Genomic DNA, 14367 nt, shown 5'->3' on the forward strand with positions numbered 1-14367 from the left:
TGTCATACACGTCTGTGGACAAAACCATTTTATTTATTTATTTATGAAATGAAGTCTGCCTATGAAACTAAAAATAAATAAATGCATTTTTCTGCAATGAGATGTTAATGGCATGAAGAATAAAGGGGTGTTCCTGCACAGTTATGGAAGATGTCGTGAGCATTACACTCATGTTTGGAGAAATCATAAAACCTAAACCAGCATGCTGAGCAGTCCCGGTTGCCAAAGACCAAGACCTGCTGAGGGAGAACCGTGAACCTGAGGCACTGGGACCCAGCGTCCTAACGCCTGGCCCTCTCTGCCCTGCTGCGGCTCTGCAGGCAGACGTGCTGAGGAGGCAGGACGCTGGAGGAGAGGCCGCTCATCTCCCGGTAAGAAACTATAAACACGTTTGGCCCGGTGACTTGGCGGCTGCTGCAGTCTGTCCTCACCTGTACTGGTCAGTGGCATCATGGGACTGATGCGAGGGAAGCAGGAAACCGTCGGCCAGTCCTGCAGCCATATGTTCAGATAAGGGGATTGTAACGTCCGTCACATTTTGGATGCATGTTGTGTAGCACGACGCGGAGCCAGTCGACCGTGCGCATCGTGCCAGCGGCGGCTGGAAGACCGCTCCGTCTTAGAGAAGCCGAGCACGATGGCGTTAGTTCACCGACAGGTCAGGATTTGCGGTTTTAGTCCCAATACTTAAACGTTTTCACTTTAAAATGAAATAATCTCTTCACGCAATTTAATGAGAAAAAAACCACATGATACCAGTGGTGGTAAGGAAATTATATTTAACATTGCTTAATGCTTAATATCACCAGTCGTTTCTGTTTTTACATGTGCCTCATTCATTACTTAAGATTTTTCTACACTCATATAGACCCAGCATAGACCCCTTTAACTGTTTATCCTTTTATTTCCACCATCGTTGTGTGTGGCCTGATGGGTGGGATCAGAAAGCTGAGCGTAATTCGGTTTGATACACGATAAAGGGATTCAACTTGGATGAACCCACAACACAGTGCAGCCCACTGCAGCATAGTGTTGCTCCAGGCCAGAGACAGGATCCCCTAGGACACCGTCCCTCATCAGGAGCATGCCCAGACATTTCTGGGAGCGCACGCAGGTCCAGACACACTTATCATTAAATTACATTACATTACATTACATTATATAACATTATGAGCTGCTGCGATGAAACTGCAGCCTGTGATTTCACTGCGAAGATGAATAATTACAATACAAAGACTTACGGTGGTCGAACGTGCAGAGCGCAACGAAAACTGAAAGAAAACAGGTTTTGGGGCATATGCGGGTCTGGTGTTTGGAAAGACATATATGGATAGGTGTGTGTTGCATGAATGTGTTTTAATCAGTTTTAAACAACAGTGGAGGTCTATGGCACAGATGAATAAACTAATCCAGGTTGGAGATTGATATGGTAACTGTGAGTAGATGGAATTCATTTTTGGTTTTAGTGTAGGGATTGTTGGGAACTACTAATAATATACAAATGAACAACCTTATTCTTTAACTTCCCAATTATGACTTGAACAATTTTACTCTCAACAATAACAAAGTTATTTAATAAGCAAACAGTTAAACAGGACAATAAGTATTTTCTTTACACTGTCAGCAATTGTCAACTGTTTTGGTTTAGCAGGAATAAACACCATGTTACTCACCCTGGTTTCACAATCTATTATGTAAATAAAATAAAATAAATAGAATTATCAAATTAATTGAAATAGTTGTTAATGCAAAGTACCTCATGAGCTCCTGGCACAATAGAAATCCTCATTAAAGTGTAGTTTGGTTGGGAATACATAGTAATTATAGTGTGGTTCTTGGCCAGCTCTGCTCCATTTCTGTGCAGCTAAGGGCAGGGATTACAGCAGCCAGGTTCACTGTAGAGTCTTGTGCGGTCTGGAACAGCCGAGCAACACTTTGCTACTGTGAGCTCAACTGGTGAGCCGTCCCTTAACACAATTGAACATGTTAAATCTATTGGGCCATAATGACCGCCAAGGTGAAAAGGCATATTCCCTTCAGTTATATTCAGCATTGGGCTGGGAAGCTGTTTCAGGACTACTGTCTGCTCTAACAAAACCAGAGTGGACACCAGAGATGTTTGCTGATAAGCAAAGCACCACTAAGCAGTTGAACTCTGACACATGTAAATGGGCACTCAGAGGATGTTTTATTTAAAAAAAAAAGCATATATTTTAGCAGTTAACTGTTTTCTGAAGCTGCTTGTGATTTAAAATGCACCATATTGCTCTAGGGAGACGCCTAGCATGGTCTCGATGGTCTGTATTTTTTTTTTTTTTTTGTTAGGCTGCTCACGTCACATTCCCGTCAGTGTAAGGCTTGAAATGATCATGTTACCCAGAGACTGGCTGTTCTGGGTTTTGGCCTGTGTCCAGTCTCCATTTCTACCGCACAGATTGATCCTTCAGCTTTAAGAGATTGTAAATTCGCTGATGGAGCCACCATCCACCTCCTCACAGCAGCTGTGTGTATTTGATTTGTAGAAATCCAGAAAAATATCTTTTGGGATCTTTGGGTGATACAGAATTTACTAAAAACAAACAAACAAGCCTGATCACCACACACACATACAATAGAATAGAGTACATGTCCCTGTAGGGGTGTGCTTAGCTCAGGGTGGTTGTGGTGGTAAAAACCTTGTCTGGCTCCAGAGATCCAGTGGAGCTACAAATCACTGGGGCCACCGACAGTGCAGGGCCACTACAAAGCATGATAGTATACAGTGTATCAGTAAATCACCTGTTGTTCCTGCTACTACTGGCTTATATAGCAACGGTCCGTATACTGGAAAAAATCAGTATTCAGTTTCAACTACTGAGTGTTTTAATTAGATAATATATTTTGGTCAGAAATAGGCTAAAATGGGATAAAAGATGTTTTAGTCCCTCAGCACCTTTATTTCATGCTAGTTTCTTTTCCATTTTTCACGTCTTCCACAGTAAAAAACACGGTTGGAAAACTGAGTGCAGAGGGAGAAATGCAATCTTCAGAATCACACGAACGTTACAGAGCTTCGCATGTAGAAACCTATGGAGACCCTGCCAACCACCTTCTTCAAAAATGTTTTCAGTTGCTTGAAATGGCTGTTCTGAAAATTATCAGTGATTCACTCCTATCAGGCATTTTGCCCAAATCACTGAACAGATTTTATTTTGGCAAACCACAACATCACAACACTGAAATCATGCTACACTTCATTCAAAATGCACATCAGTCCTTTCGTCAGTTTGCAAATATGACTGGCCTAAAACCAAATGACCCCACCCACCTGTGTGTAAGGACCTTACTGGCTGACATACTTATATGATTGTTTGCTTTTTAATTTGTTATTTTGTTTTGTGAACATCTTATTTAAAGGTACAATGCGCAATATTCAGAGCAGTCTATTAACAGGAGTGAAATATAGTATTTATAAATATGTTGTCATTAGTGTGAAATCGTCTAAATCTACATAAGCTCAAATCTACACAGGGGGTGGGTTGTTTGTTTTTTGTTTGTTTTCGATGTTTTAAACAGGGTGTGCCATTATCAGAGCTTGTATAAATGATACTTAGTGTCTTTAAGTGGACAAAATAGCAGGGTGGAGAGTCTGCTCAGTTCAAATTATGAACTGAATCTAATAGATTTACTAAATCCAACTGCTTATTCTCATTTTCAATCTTTTTCTCTGTCTGCCTCCACTAAGACACAGGAATAAAACACCATGGGAGGCGTGGTGGTAGACGTGGGTGCAGCAGGAGTGAAGGCTCCAGATGGAGGGTGGGGCTGGGCCGTGTTGGCTGGCTGTTTTGTCATCACAGGCTTCTCTTACGCTTTCCCAAAAGCAGTCAGTGTCTTTTTCAAAGAGCTGATCAGAGAGTTTGGGGTGGGATACAGCGACACTGCCTGGATCTCCTCCATTCTACTGGCAATGCTTTATGGCACAGGTAGGCTGCTGCTTGCGCAACAGAGCCTACACATACATCAGAGTGTTATTGCAGATTTGCAATTTCACATTTTCTTGTTAAGCTAATTTCCAGTTTGTATGAGAATACGATATTCACAGACCTTCCTCTAAATAGATTCCTTCACAACTACAAAGCCAGGAATGAATGAAATTTATGAACAAAGTGGGCCTGTTCTATCAGACCTAAAAAGAAATGGTGTGACATTTTGGTCAGAAGCTTTATTCACTTTCTTACCACTCTTGTCACTGCTCAGTATGGAGCTGGAGCCAGTTAGTTTAGCCTCACATAAAGATTGGAAACTATTGGAAACAGCGGCCCTGGCCATGTGCAAAAGTCAAAATAAAATCCACCAAGCAGCACCTCCAAACTTCACTAATTCTGTTTGTATAGAAACCTAAATGTAGCGGTTAATGACAGATTGTGGTTCTACAGGGAGTGTGTTTAGGCCAAAAATGAGTCTGAGACACAACTCCCTAAGTCCCTCTCATGTAGTGCTCCAGCTGAATAAATGAAACTCCTGACTGATGATTTGACTTCACTGAAACTGGTGTCCTCAAGTCAACACAGCAGCAGAACAAGGAATAAACTGCAACTTTGATTGACTATAATTTACTCACAAAGCTAAGGTTAACAGAAATACAAGATGCACTTACTAAGCTGTTGCTTTTCTGACTTGCCTAGAGCCAGATGAAAAAGTCAACACCATAGTCTAAGCTTGAAAAATTGCAAACATTGTCTTATTTACACTCTATACACTAGTTTAGGTATAGGTTCCAGACAACCCAGACACACACCTGACTGAGCTCTTTACACTTTATCCAGGTCCTCTGTGCAGCGTGCTGGTGAACTACTTTGGCTGCCGCCCAGTGATGATGGTGGGTGGTGTTTTTGCATCTCTGGGAATGATCCTTGCCTCCTTCTCCACCAGCATCATCCACATCTACCTCTCTACTGGGGTCCTTACAGGTCTGACTGTAACTGACTGCTGAAAACTCACCAGTAGAGTAGCCTATTGCAACTTTTGAGCTTTCCTAACAAGAAGTAGAGATAATTTTAATCTGTAATGTTTGTTTTCCGTTCCAAGAAATGGTTACATGAGCATTAATAATGTTAGTGTACAGTACTATTATCCTGTATTTGTGACCATAGTGGCTTCTGTTCAGCAGCGGTTATATAGCCTTTCTTTCATCTAAACACAAACTGTGTGATTGTTAAGGTTTGCTTTCCTTTGTTGCAGGTCTGGGGTTAGCCCTGAACTTTCAGCCGTCTTTGATTATGCTTAACCGCTACTTCAGTGAGAAACGTCCGTTGGCTAACGGGCTGTCAGCAGCAGGAAGCCCCGTGGCCCTGTGCTGCCTCTCACCACTGGGCCAGGTCCTCCAGTACCACTATGGATGGAGGGGGGGCTTTCTCATCTTGGGAGGCATTCTTCTCAACTGCTGTGTGTGTGGTGCACTAATGAAGCCTCTGGTTGACTCCAAGACCGTCCAGGCCAAGGACCATGAAGAGGATAAAGAAGAGGGAACAAAAGGAGCAGAGAAGAAGAAGAAGAAGAAGCCCAAGGCCAAACTGTTGGATTTCTCTGTCTTCAAAGACTGTGGTTTTGTCATCTACACTGCAGCAGCATCCATCATGGTGCTGGGGCTGTTTGTGCCTCCAGTGTTTGTTGTGAGCTATGCTAAGGAGCTGGGGAACGAGGACACCAAATCAGCTCTGCTGCTCACTATCCTGGGCTTCATTGACATTTTTGCACGGCCTACGTGTGGCATGATTGCAGGGCTGAAATGGGTGCGGCCTCGCTGTGTCTACCTCTTCAGCTTTGCTTTGATCTTCAATGGAACCACTGACTTGGTTGGGTCGCAGGTATATGAGTACTTGCTTGTTATGAACTTGAAAAAATATGTGTAGTCCAAACACAGTAGGTTTGGTCTTCGTTCACAATTTCATATTTGTTCCCAGGCTAAGGACTATGCATCTCTAGTAGTCTTCTGTGTCTTCTTTGGGGTCTCCTATGGAATGGTAGGAGCACTGCAGTTTGAAGTTCTTATGGCTATAGTTGGTACAGAGAAGTTCTCCAGTGCCATTGGCCTTGTCCTGCTTGTGGAGGCCATTGCTGTGCTGGTGGGGCCACCTAGTGCAGGTCAGTAAGCACCAATAGTACAACATGCACACACTGGACTATAGTACCCACTTTATTTGAAATGGTTTTACTGACAGTAGTACATGGATTTGAGCTGTTTATGAAGATTCTCAGTTGTCCAGGTGAAGTTATCTAGAGGCTGATTCATGGCAACTACTACATGGCGACTTCAAGTTTTTGGGTCGAAACATTTCACTACTCATCCAAGTGGCTTCATCAGTCTGAGATAAAGCTGGTATGGAAACTCCAATTTATCTTTCAGGTTGGTTTCACTCCACCCATAGTCCTAATAGGCTCATTAGGTGAGATGTGTAAATGGGGTGAGAGTTGACAGTCAGAAACATCGATGTGCCATGGGCTCCCCTATGTCTCCCATCATTGCCAACCTGTACATGGGAGAAGTGTAAAAGAAAGCTCTCACCTCCTTCACAGGGAAGGCACCGACCCATTGGTTCAGATATGTGCATGACACCAGTCATGAGGCAGCAGTACTGGCCATCCTGTTACCTCCTGTGTCTCTCTCCTTTTTCCCTATGTGTGTTGTTCTGTCTCGTCCAGTTGATTACTTGCAGGTGCGTCGCCGGAGACCAGGAGGTGCTGAAGAACCCCACCTGTGACTTACCTTCACCAACGACCATAAAAGCCCCAGATCTTCACAACCACAGTGCCAGTTCATCCGTTTACCAACGCGGTAGTGAAATTATAGTCTCCTTAGCTATTCGCTGTTGTTTGATTACTTACTTACCTCGTTTTTTGCTCTCTCTCAGATCGTCTGCCTCCCGGTGAAGCCGGTGTTCCTGCTGCCTGTGGGTTGAACCTTGCACCTCCTGAGTTCCTGTTCTTACCTGGAGTTCCTTCGTTCCCTCATTAGTTCGCCGGTGATTTTCTGTTGAATAAACTCTTAGTGAATTTGCACTTGGGTCCAGTTCTCAATCCTGACAGAACGAACTGGCCAAAATGGACCCAGCGGATTCACAATCCAAATCACCAGTAGGTGGCTTCTCAGTTCAGGAAGCTCTGTCCTGACAGGGAGCCCTTCTCGGGGAACATGAGCAGGCTCTTCAAAGTCTGATGAAGATGAACCAGGATCTAATGGTTCAGATAAACCAAATGCAGGAACAATTAGTTGCAATGACTCACCAGTTTTCTTCCGCAGTTGCCGTCCCTGTGGCGGCTACCTTGCCGGCAGTTTCGCCTCCTCCAGCTCCTTCAGTGCCACAAGGGATCACTTGGCCCGAGCGACCCGACCCACACATCGCCACCCTGGCACCCTACCATGGCGACCGTGGGAGCTGTCGAGGTTTCCTCATGCAGTGCTCGGAACATTTTGTACGTGCGTATCCTACAGATGAGTGCAAAATTTCTTTTATTCTGGGATTACTACAAGGAAAGGCACTTGCCTGGGCTGAAGCGGAATCCTCCTCAGTCACACTAGCTGATTTAACCCTAGAACAATTCAACACACTGTTTCGGCAGGTATTCGACCATCCTGATCATGCCGGAGACGCGCCCTGCGGCTACTAGCACTCCGACAGGGGAACCGGAGTGTATTGGATTATTCAATAGAATTTAAAACCTTGGCAGCAGAGGCAGGGTGGACAGGAAAATTGTTGAAGGAACTATTTAAGAAGGGTTTATCAGAGCAATTGAAAGACAAGTTAACCTGTTGGAATGATTCATCTGACTTTGTTTCTTTTGTTCATTTGGCCATCTGCATGGATAACAGGTCAGAGGTGTCAGGAGAGAGCTGGGCGGAGCCGATCTCAGTGCCCTTCACCACCTCCCTCTTCTCTCCCAGCTGTACAAGCCCTGCCCCAACCCTCACCAAGCCTCCACCGGCCTCCTAGGGACTCTGAGGAACCTATGCAACTCAGCTGAGCCAGGTTGAGCCCCCAGGAGTGACTGTGCCGCATACACTTCCATGTGTGCCTATATTGCGGTGAGTCAGGCCACATGATCAGGACATGGGAGCAGCGGTTAAAAGGGTCGATTCGCCAGTACCCCCAGGTTCACTGGCGAGGCATGCTCCGGGAAATCTGGGTAACCCCAGTTTATCGGTGTCGGTCGTCCTCGTTGTCGACCAGCGGACATGTCCCTTGTCCACTCTGGTACATTCCGGGGCGGTCGACAATTTCATTGATGTTAAATTGGCACATCAGTTACAGATCCCTCTTTAACCATTAGCGCGCCCCCTACAAGCAGATGCCCTGGATGGTCATCTGCTCACGCACGTCACTCAGAGTACCTCGCCCCTCACGCTACTGCTCTCAGGAAATGACAGAGAGCAGACGACATTTAAGATTATTTCGGCCCCGCGATCCCCTCTAATTCTGGGACTCCCATGGCTCCGGCAACCCAACCCCCATATTAAATGGGTCAGACTCTACATTCTTTCATGCCTGGAGAGGGAGTCGATGGAAAAATATATTGCAGAATCGCTCGCATTAGGTATAATCTGCCCTTCATCGTCTCCCGTCAGCTCAGGTTTTTTTTTTTTTTGTTACAAAGAAAAGACTTTGCACCCTGTATAGATTACAGGGGAATAAACTCAGTCACGGTCCGTAACCGGTACCCGCCCCCTCTGCTGGCATTGGCGTTCAAATTGCTTCAGGGTGCCACAGTATTTTTGAAGCTTGACCTGTGTAACACTTACCACCTCATTCGAATTAGGGACGGGGATGAGTGGAAGATGGCGTTGAAGATGCCCCTGGGGCATTTTGAATACCTGGTGTTGCCGTTCCGCCTCACCAATGCCCCCGCCGTCTTCCAAGCCTTTATCAACGACATGCTGCGAGACTTCCTAAACCAATTTGTTTGTGTACTTGGACGACATCCTCATTTCATCGCGCACGCTGCAGGAACCCCAGGGCCACGTTAGGCAAGTGCTGCAGCGACTATTGGAGAATAAATTATATGTCAAAGCGGAGAAATGCAAGTTCCGTCAGGAAACAATCTCTTTCCTGGGATTGATTATTGAGAAGGGCGGGATGCGAACTGATCCAGATAAGTTGCAGTGGCCGAGTGGCCCCGACCTACCACTCAGGGACTCCAACAATTCCTGGGGTTTGCCAACTTTTATAGATGTTTTATCTGAAATTTCAGTAGCGTGGTCCAACCTCTTACAAGACTCACCTCTCCCAAGGTTCGGTTCCTTTGGTCCCCGGAGGCGGAGGCGACGTTTAAGGACCTGAAGGTCCGCTTTACCTCAGCTCCCATTTTAATCCAGCCAGATCCCCAGCGCCAGTTTATTGTCAGAGTGGATGCCTCAGACGTGGGAGTTGGCGCCATCCTCTCCCAGCGATCTGAGTCCGATAATAAATTACATCCCTGCGCCTTTTTCTCTCGTCGTCTGTCTCCAGCAGAACGGAATTACGACATGGGAAACAAGGAGCTGTTGGCCATTAAATTAGTTTTAGAAGAGTGGAGGCACTGGCTTGAGGGCGCGGAACAGGACTTCATAGTGTGGACGGACCACAAAAACTTAGCCTACATCCAATCCATTAAGCGCCTTATGGCTAGACAGGCCCGGTGGGCCTTGTTCTTCACTCGATTCAATTTCACAGTGACTTACAGGCCAGGGACCCGTAACATAAAGCCAGATGCCCTCTCCCGGCAGTTTGCCCTGTTGGAACCGGACTCAAAGCCCAAGCCCATGCTTCCTCCCAGTTGTGTAATAGCAGCACTCACTTGGAATATTGAGGACCAGGTAATACAGACCCAACCCACAGAGCCTGATCCCAGAACCGGATCTTCTAACCATCTCTATGTCCCCAGTTGTGTTTGTCCATAGGTGCTCCAGTGAGTCCATACGGCCAAATTCATGTCACCCCGGGATTGCTCGCACCAGGGATCTCTTGCGGCAATGGTTCTGGTGGCCACCTTTGGACCAGGACATTAAGGATTATGTGGTGGCCTGTTCAATCTGTGCTTGGGGAAAGGATTCCCACGGACCAGCGGCCGGGCTACTCCAGCCCCTTCCAATACCCTCTTGGCCATGGTCCCACATCGCCTTAGACTTTGGCACTGTTCTGCCTCCATCCCAAGGTAACTCCATTGTTTTAAGCATTATTGACCGCTTTTCTAAGACAGCCCATTTTATTCCCCTCTCCAAACTCCCCACTTCGTTGGAGACGGCTAACCTGCTCATCCAGAACATTTTTAGGTTGCATGGCATTCCTCAGGGCATCATATCCAACTGGGGAATCTAGTTCACATCCCAAGTCTGGAAGGCCTTCTGTCAGAGCCTGGGGACTTCGGTGAGCCTGTCTTCCGGTTTCCACCCTCAGACCAACAGCCAAACGGAGAGGCAGCCCTCCGTTGCGTAGCAGCATCAAATCCCACATCCTAGAGCATGTACCTACTCTGGATAGAGTATGCTTGCAATTCCCAGGTGAGTACTGCCACTGGCCGGACCCCCTTTGAGGCCTCCCTTGCTTACCAGCCACCCCTGTTTGAGGCCCAGGAGCAAGAGGTGGCGGTTCCATCGCTGAAACACCATCTATGGCGTTGCCATCAGATGTGGCGACTCATGCGGGCTGCTCTCCGACGTACGGCCGAGCAAAACCAGCGGCTGACGAATCGCCACAGGAACCCAGCTCCCTCCTATCGGCCAGGTCAACCAGTGGTTATCCACACGTAACATCACCTTCAAAGTGGAATCCCGCAAGCTCTCACCCCGGTTCATTGGTCCTTTCACCATGCAGAAGATCATTAACTCATTAGCTGTCAGCTCCCTGCAACTCAGCTCCCGGTCTATCCCATGTTCCGTGTTTCTCAAATCAAACCCGTCTCCACCAGTCCCCTTTAACCCCCCCCCCCCCCCCCCCCCCTTCCCAGACTCATTGGCGGTGCCCCAGCCTACACTATCAAGAGGTTCCTGGACGTTCGACCACGAAGGCGGGGACTTCAGCACCTGGTCGACTGGGAGGGCTACAGACCAGAGGAGCGGTCTTGGGTCCCACGTTTGGCCATCCTAGATCCTACGATGGTACGGGAGTTCCATTGGCGATACCCTGACAAGCCTGGCGGCTGGCAGATCTCAAGGGTTTCGCTTCGCGCTTCATTGCTTCAGGGGTACTGTCATGAAGCGACAGTACTGGCCATCCTGTTACCTCCTGTGTCTCTCTCCTTTTTCCCTATGTGTGTTGTTCTGTCTCGTCCATTTGATTACTTGCAGGTGCATCGCCGGAGACCGGGAGGTGCTGATGAGCCCCACCTGTGACTTACCTTCACCAATGACCATAAAAGCCCCAGATCTTCACAACCACAGTGCCAGTTCATCCGTTTACCAACGCGGTAGTGAAATTATAGTCTCCTTAGCTATTTGCTGTTGTTTGATTACTTACTTACCTCGTTTCTTGCTCTCTCTCAGATCGTCTGCCTCCCGGTGAAGCCGGTGTTCCTGCTGCCTGTGGGTTGAACCTTGCACCTCCTGAGTTCCTGTTCTTACCTGGAGTTCCTTCGTTCCCTCATTAGTTCTCCGGTGATTTTCTGTTGAATAAACTCTTAGTGAATTGGCACTTGGGTCCAGTTCTCATTCCTGACAACACCTGGGTGAAAATCAAGATGCAGGAAGTTCAAGCCTTCACAGATCACATCACCAGAGAGGACACTAAAGAGAACAGGCTGGACTTTTTGGACTGTGAGGTCATGGTAACCTAGAGATAGAAGTCTACAGGAAACCCACACACACAGACCACTACCTTCTTTTTGACCCCCATCACCCACTGGAACACAAATTAGGAGTCTTCAGGACTTTACGCCACAGATCAAACATCACTACCTTCATGGAGGCCAAGAGAAAGACAGCCCTCAGAACCTGTGGCTGCCCTAAGTGGACTTTCAACAAGGCAACATCCACATCAGGCAGAAAAACAACAGACACAACAGAGCCTCAAGATCCACAGAGCTAAAACCTGGTCATTCTCTATGTAGCAGGTGTTTCAGAGAGGCGTAAACAGATTTTTGGGAAACATCAGATACCAGTTAACTTCAAACCCACCAACACTCAACACTGAGACAGAGACTGGTTCACCCTAAAGACCAGACACCAAAACAAAAGAGGAGCAATGGTAGTGTATACTGTCCAGTGTAAAGATTAAAGAGAGCACCACAGTCAGCTGGGCCCCTCCATTTAAAAGAGACAGGACCCTCATTTGAAGAGAGTGATGTACATATTTTGGACAGAGAAGATAGGTGGTTTGAGAGAGGTGTCAAGGAAGCTATATATGTTCAAGTGGAAAAAACCCTCCCTTAACAGGGGTGGAGGGCTCAGACATAACTTATGTTCAATCTACCAGGCTGCCCTTTCAGGAACACATCACATCAAATGTCTTCCAGGGAGGACACACTCTGCAGCCAGTTGGTGAATCAGACGTGTCACATGAGTCGACCATTAGATCCTAAAGACCCTCACCTGAGCTCACTTCTGTTCACCTAACAAGCCTATTCAGGCCAGGTGTGAAGTGAAACCAACTCAGGAGTGTGGGTCTAATGACACTCACCCCATTTGCATATCTCACCTAAAGAGCCTATTTGGACTATGGGTGGAGTGAAACCAACCTGAAGGATAAATTGGAGTTTCTTTCTCTCAGACTGATGGAGTCCAGTTGCCATGACTGAGCCTCTAGATGGCAAAGGACAAATTATCTAGGGGAATCAAAGAAAAATACCTGGACATAACAAATACTCAATACCATTCAGTTAAATTCAGTTCAGTTTATTAATCAAATCACAATTCAGTCATCTCAAGGCACTTTACAAAAAAAAAACCCCAACAAATCCCTTATGACAGTGGAGAGGAAAAACTCCTTTTAACTGAAGAAACCTCCAGCTGAACCAGGCTCAGTTTGGGCAGCGATCTAACCCTAACCCTTGAGCCATTCATTGCCAATTGAAATGAAGCTCAGTGAGCTGGGTGATAGGAGCCTGGTTGTTGATCTGGTGTGCCAACAAAAGGAGTTTCTACTCTGCAAGACTCTTTGTTGTGCTGCTCTTTCCTTTGTCCTTGTCCCTGCATCTACCTCTAACAGGTTCATAACTGTCAGCCATAACTGTCATCAAACCACACTATCAGACACAAGCTGAGCCCAGCACTCTGATCCCTGCCCAACTCAGTCTTGAAAATTGATTTTTTTTTCACTTTCTGCTTTTTTATTTTGTGTATAGTATTTTAAACTGATGCATTACATAGATTTGTATATCATCAAGGACAGAAAGAGCTTTTAAATGTGTATGAAAAGTAGCATGACAAATTCTCATAAATAACCATCTCTCTGTGTTTCTGTCCTACCATCTATTTTCTTGTCTCAGGCCAGCTTCTTGATGCCACCAAGAACTACATGAGTGTCTTTCTTCTGGCAGGAAGTGAGGTGGTCCTCTCAGCTGTGGTTCTAGCTACGTGTAACTTCTTGTTTATTAGAAAGAAGCCAACAGACAAGCTTGAGAATGTCACAGTGACAGACGATGGAAAGATGGAGGTGTGTGACAAACCTGCAGAGATTAATGAAGAAGAGGAGAAAGGAGAAAGAGAGGAGCAAGAGAAGGAGACAAAGAAAGAATTAAAGAAGGAGAGGGAAAAAGAGAACATAGAGGAGGTCAGGCCAGGGAGTGTAACAGTGGACTCTCAGGAAGTGGAAAGGTTCCTAAAAGAGTCCCAACAAAATGGTGATTTAGGCACCAGTCCTGAAACATGTCTGTGACCAGGATTATATTTGCAGGCTATACTTATTGCCACAGGAAAGATTAAGAGTTACTATATGTCAGCAATATTTTATTGTTAGATGTTTTAAAGTGTGATTGTTAATACCAGACAATAGAAGAACTCAGTTAAGCACTGCCTTGTGTATATAGTTTTTATTACAAGTTTTATTTTATTGCAGCCACCAGAAAATAGAAGTTGGTGATATTCTACATTCCTAGTGTCAACAAATCCCATGAGAAATGATAATTGATGGTGGAATAGAGTATTTTGCATTATCCCTGTTAAGTAGACAATAAAAGTAAGTAAATAATAAACCACTTGTTATATAAAAGAGAGGCACAGTTACACTCACCTCTGCACTAACTAGACAGGACAGGAAATAAAAATGAGTGTGCACACAGTTAATAAGCTACAGTAGCTTCCTCCAGTTCTCAGCACAGCACAGCACAGATTGACATCATACAGTGGGTACGGAAAGTATTCAGATCCCTTTAAATTTTTCACTCTTTGTGTCATTGCTAGAGATGGGCAAATGATAC

The 14367-nt window shown here is 45.9% G+C and overlaps 1 protein-coding gene across 4 annotated transcripts; it reads left to right on the forward strand.

Annotated features, from left to right (window-relative positions):
- The first annotated feature begins 3742 nt into the window (after positions 1–3742).
- Positions 3743–13932, forward strand: slc16a3a (solute carrier family 16 member 3a). 4 transcript variants are annotated; one of them, XM_026325237.1, is made up of 7 exons: positions 3743–3965; positions 4809–4952; positions 5224–5456; positions 5508–5849; positions 5946–6126; positions 13438–13604; positions 13722–13932. In XM_026325237.1, the coding sequence occupies exons 1-7, from the start codon at positions 3743–3745 to the stop codon at positions 13824–13826; spliced, it is 1395 nt and encodes a 464-aa protein (XP_026181022.1). In that variant the 3' UTR covers positions 13827–13932. The 4 variants fall into 4 exon arrangements, with proteins under 4 accessions (XP_026181022.1, XP_026181020.1, XP_026181021.1 ...); XM_026325235.1 differs by having other exon boundaries at positions 5224–5849; positions 13644–13932; XM_026325236.1 differs by having other exon boundaries at positions 5224–5849; positions 13438–13580; positions 13641–13932.
- The last annotated feature ends 435 nt before the right edge of the window (positions 13933–14367 follow it).

This window comes from Mastacembelus armatus, chromosome 8 (assembly GCF_900324485.2).
Source record: "Mastacembelus armatus chromosome 8, fMasArm1.2, whole genome shotgun sequence".
In the NCBI taxonomy this organism is placed as follows: domain Eukaryota; kingdom Metazoa; phylum Chordata; class Actinopteri; order Synbranchiformes; family Mastacembelidae; genus Mastacembelus; species Mastacembelus armatus.

Bases quoted from the DNA above. Each gene is read 5' to 3' on its own strand.
- slc16a3a (XM_026325234.1), top strand. From the start codon at position 3,743: ATGGGAGGCGTGGTGGTAGACGTGGGTGCAGCAGGAGTGAAGGCTCCA. The intron at 3,966-4,808 runs GTAGGCTGCTGC...CACTTTATCCAG, and splicing joins GGCAATGCTTTATGGCACAG to GTCCTCTGTGCAGCGTGCTG. The intron at 5,850-5,945 runs GTATATGAGTAC...ATTTGTTCCCAG, and splicing joins CTGACTTGGTTGGGTCGCAG to GCTAAGGACTATGCATCTCT.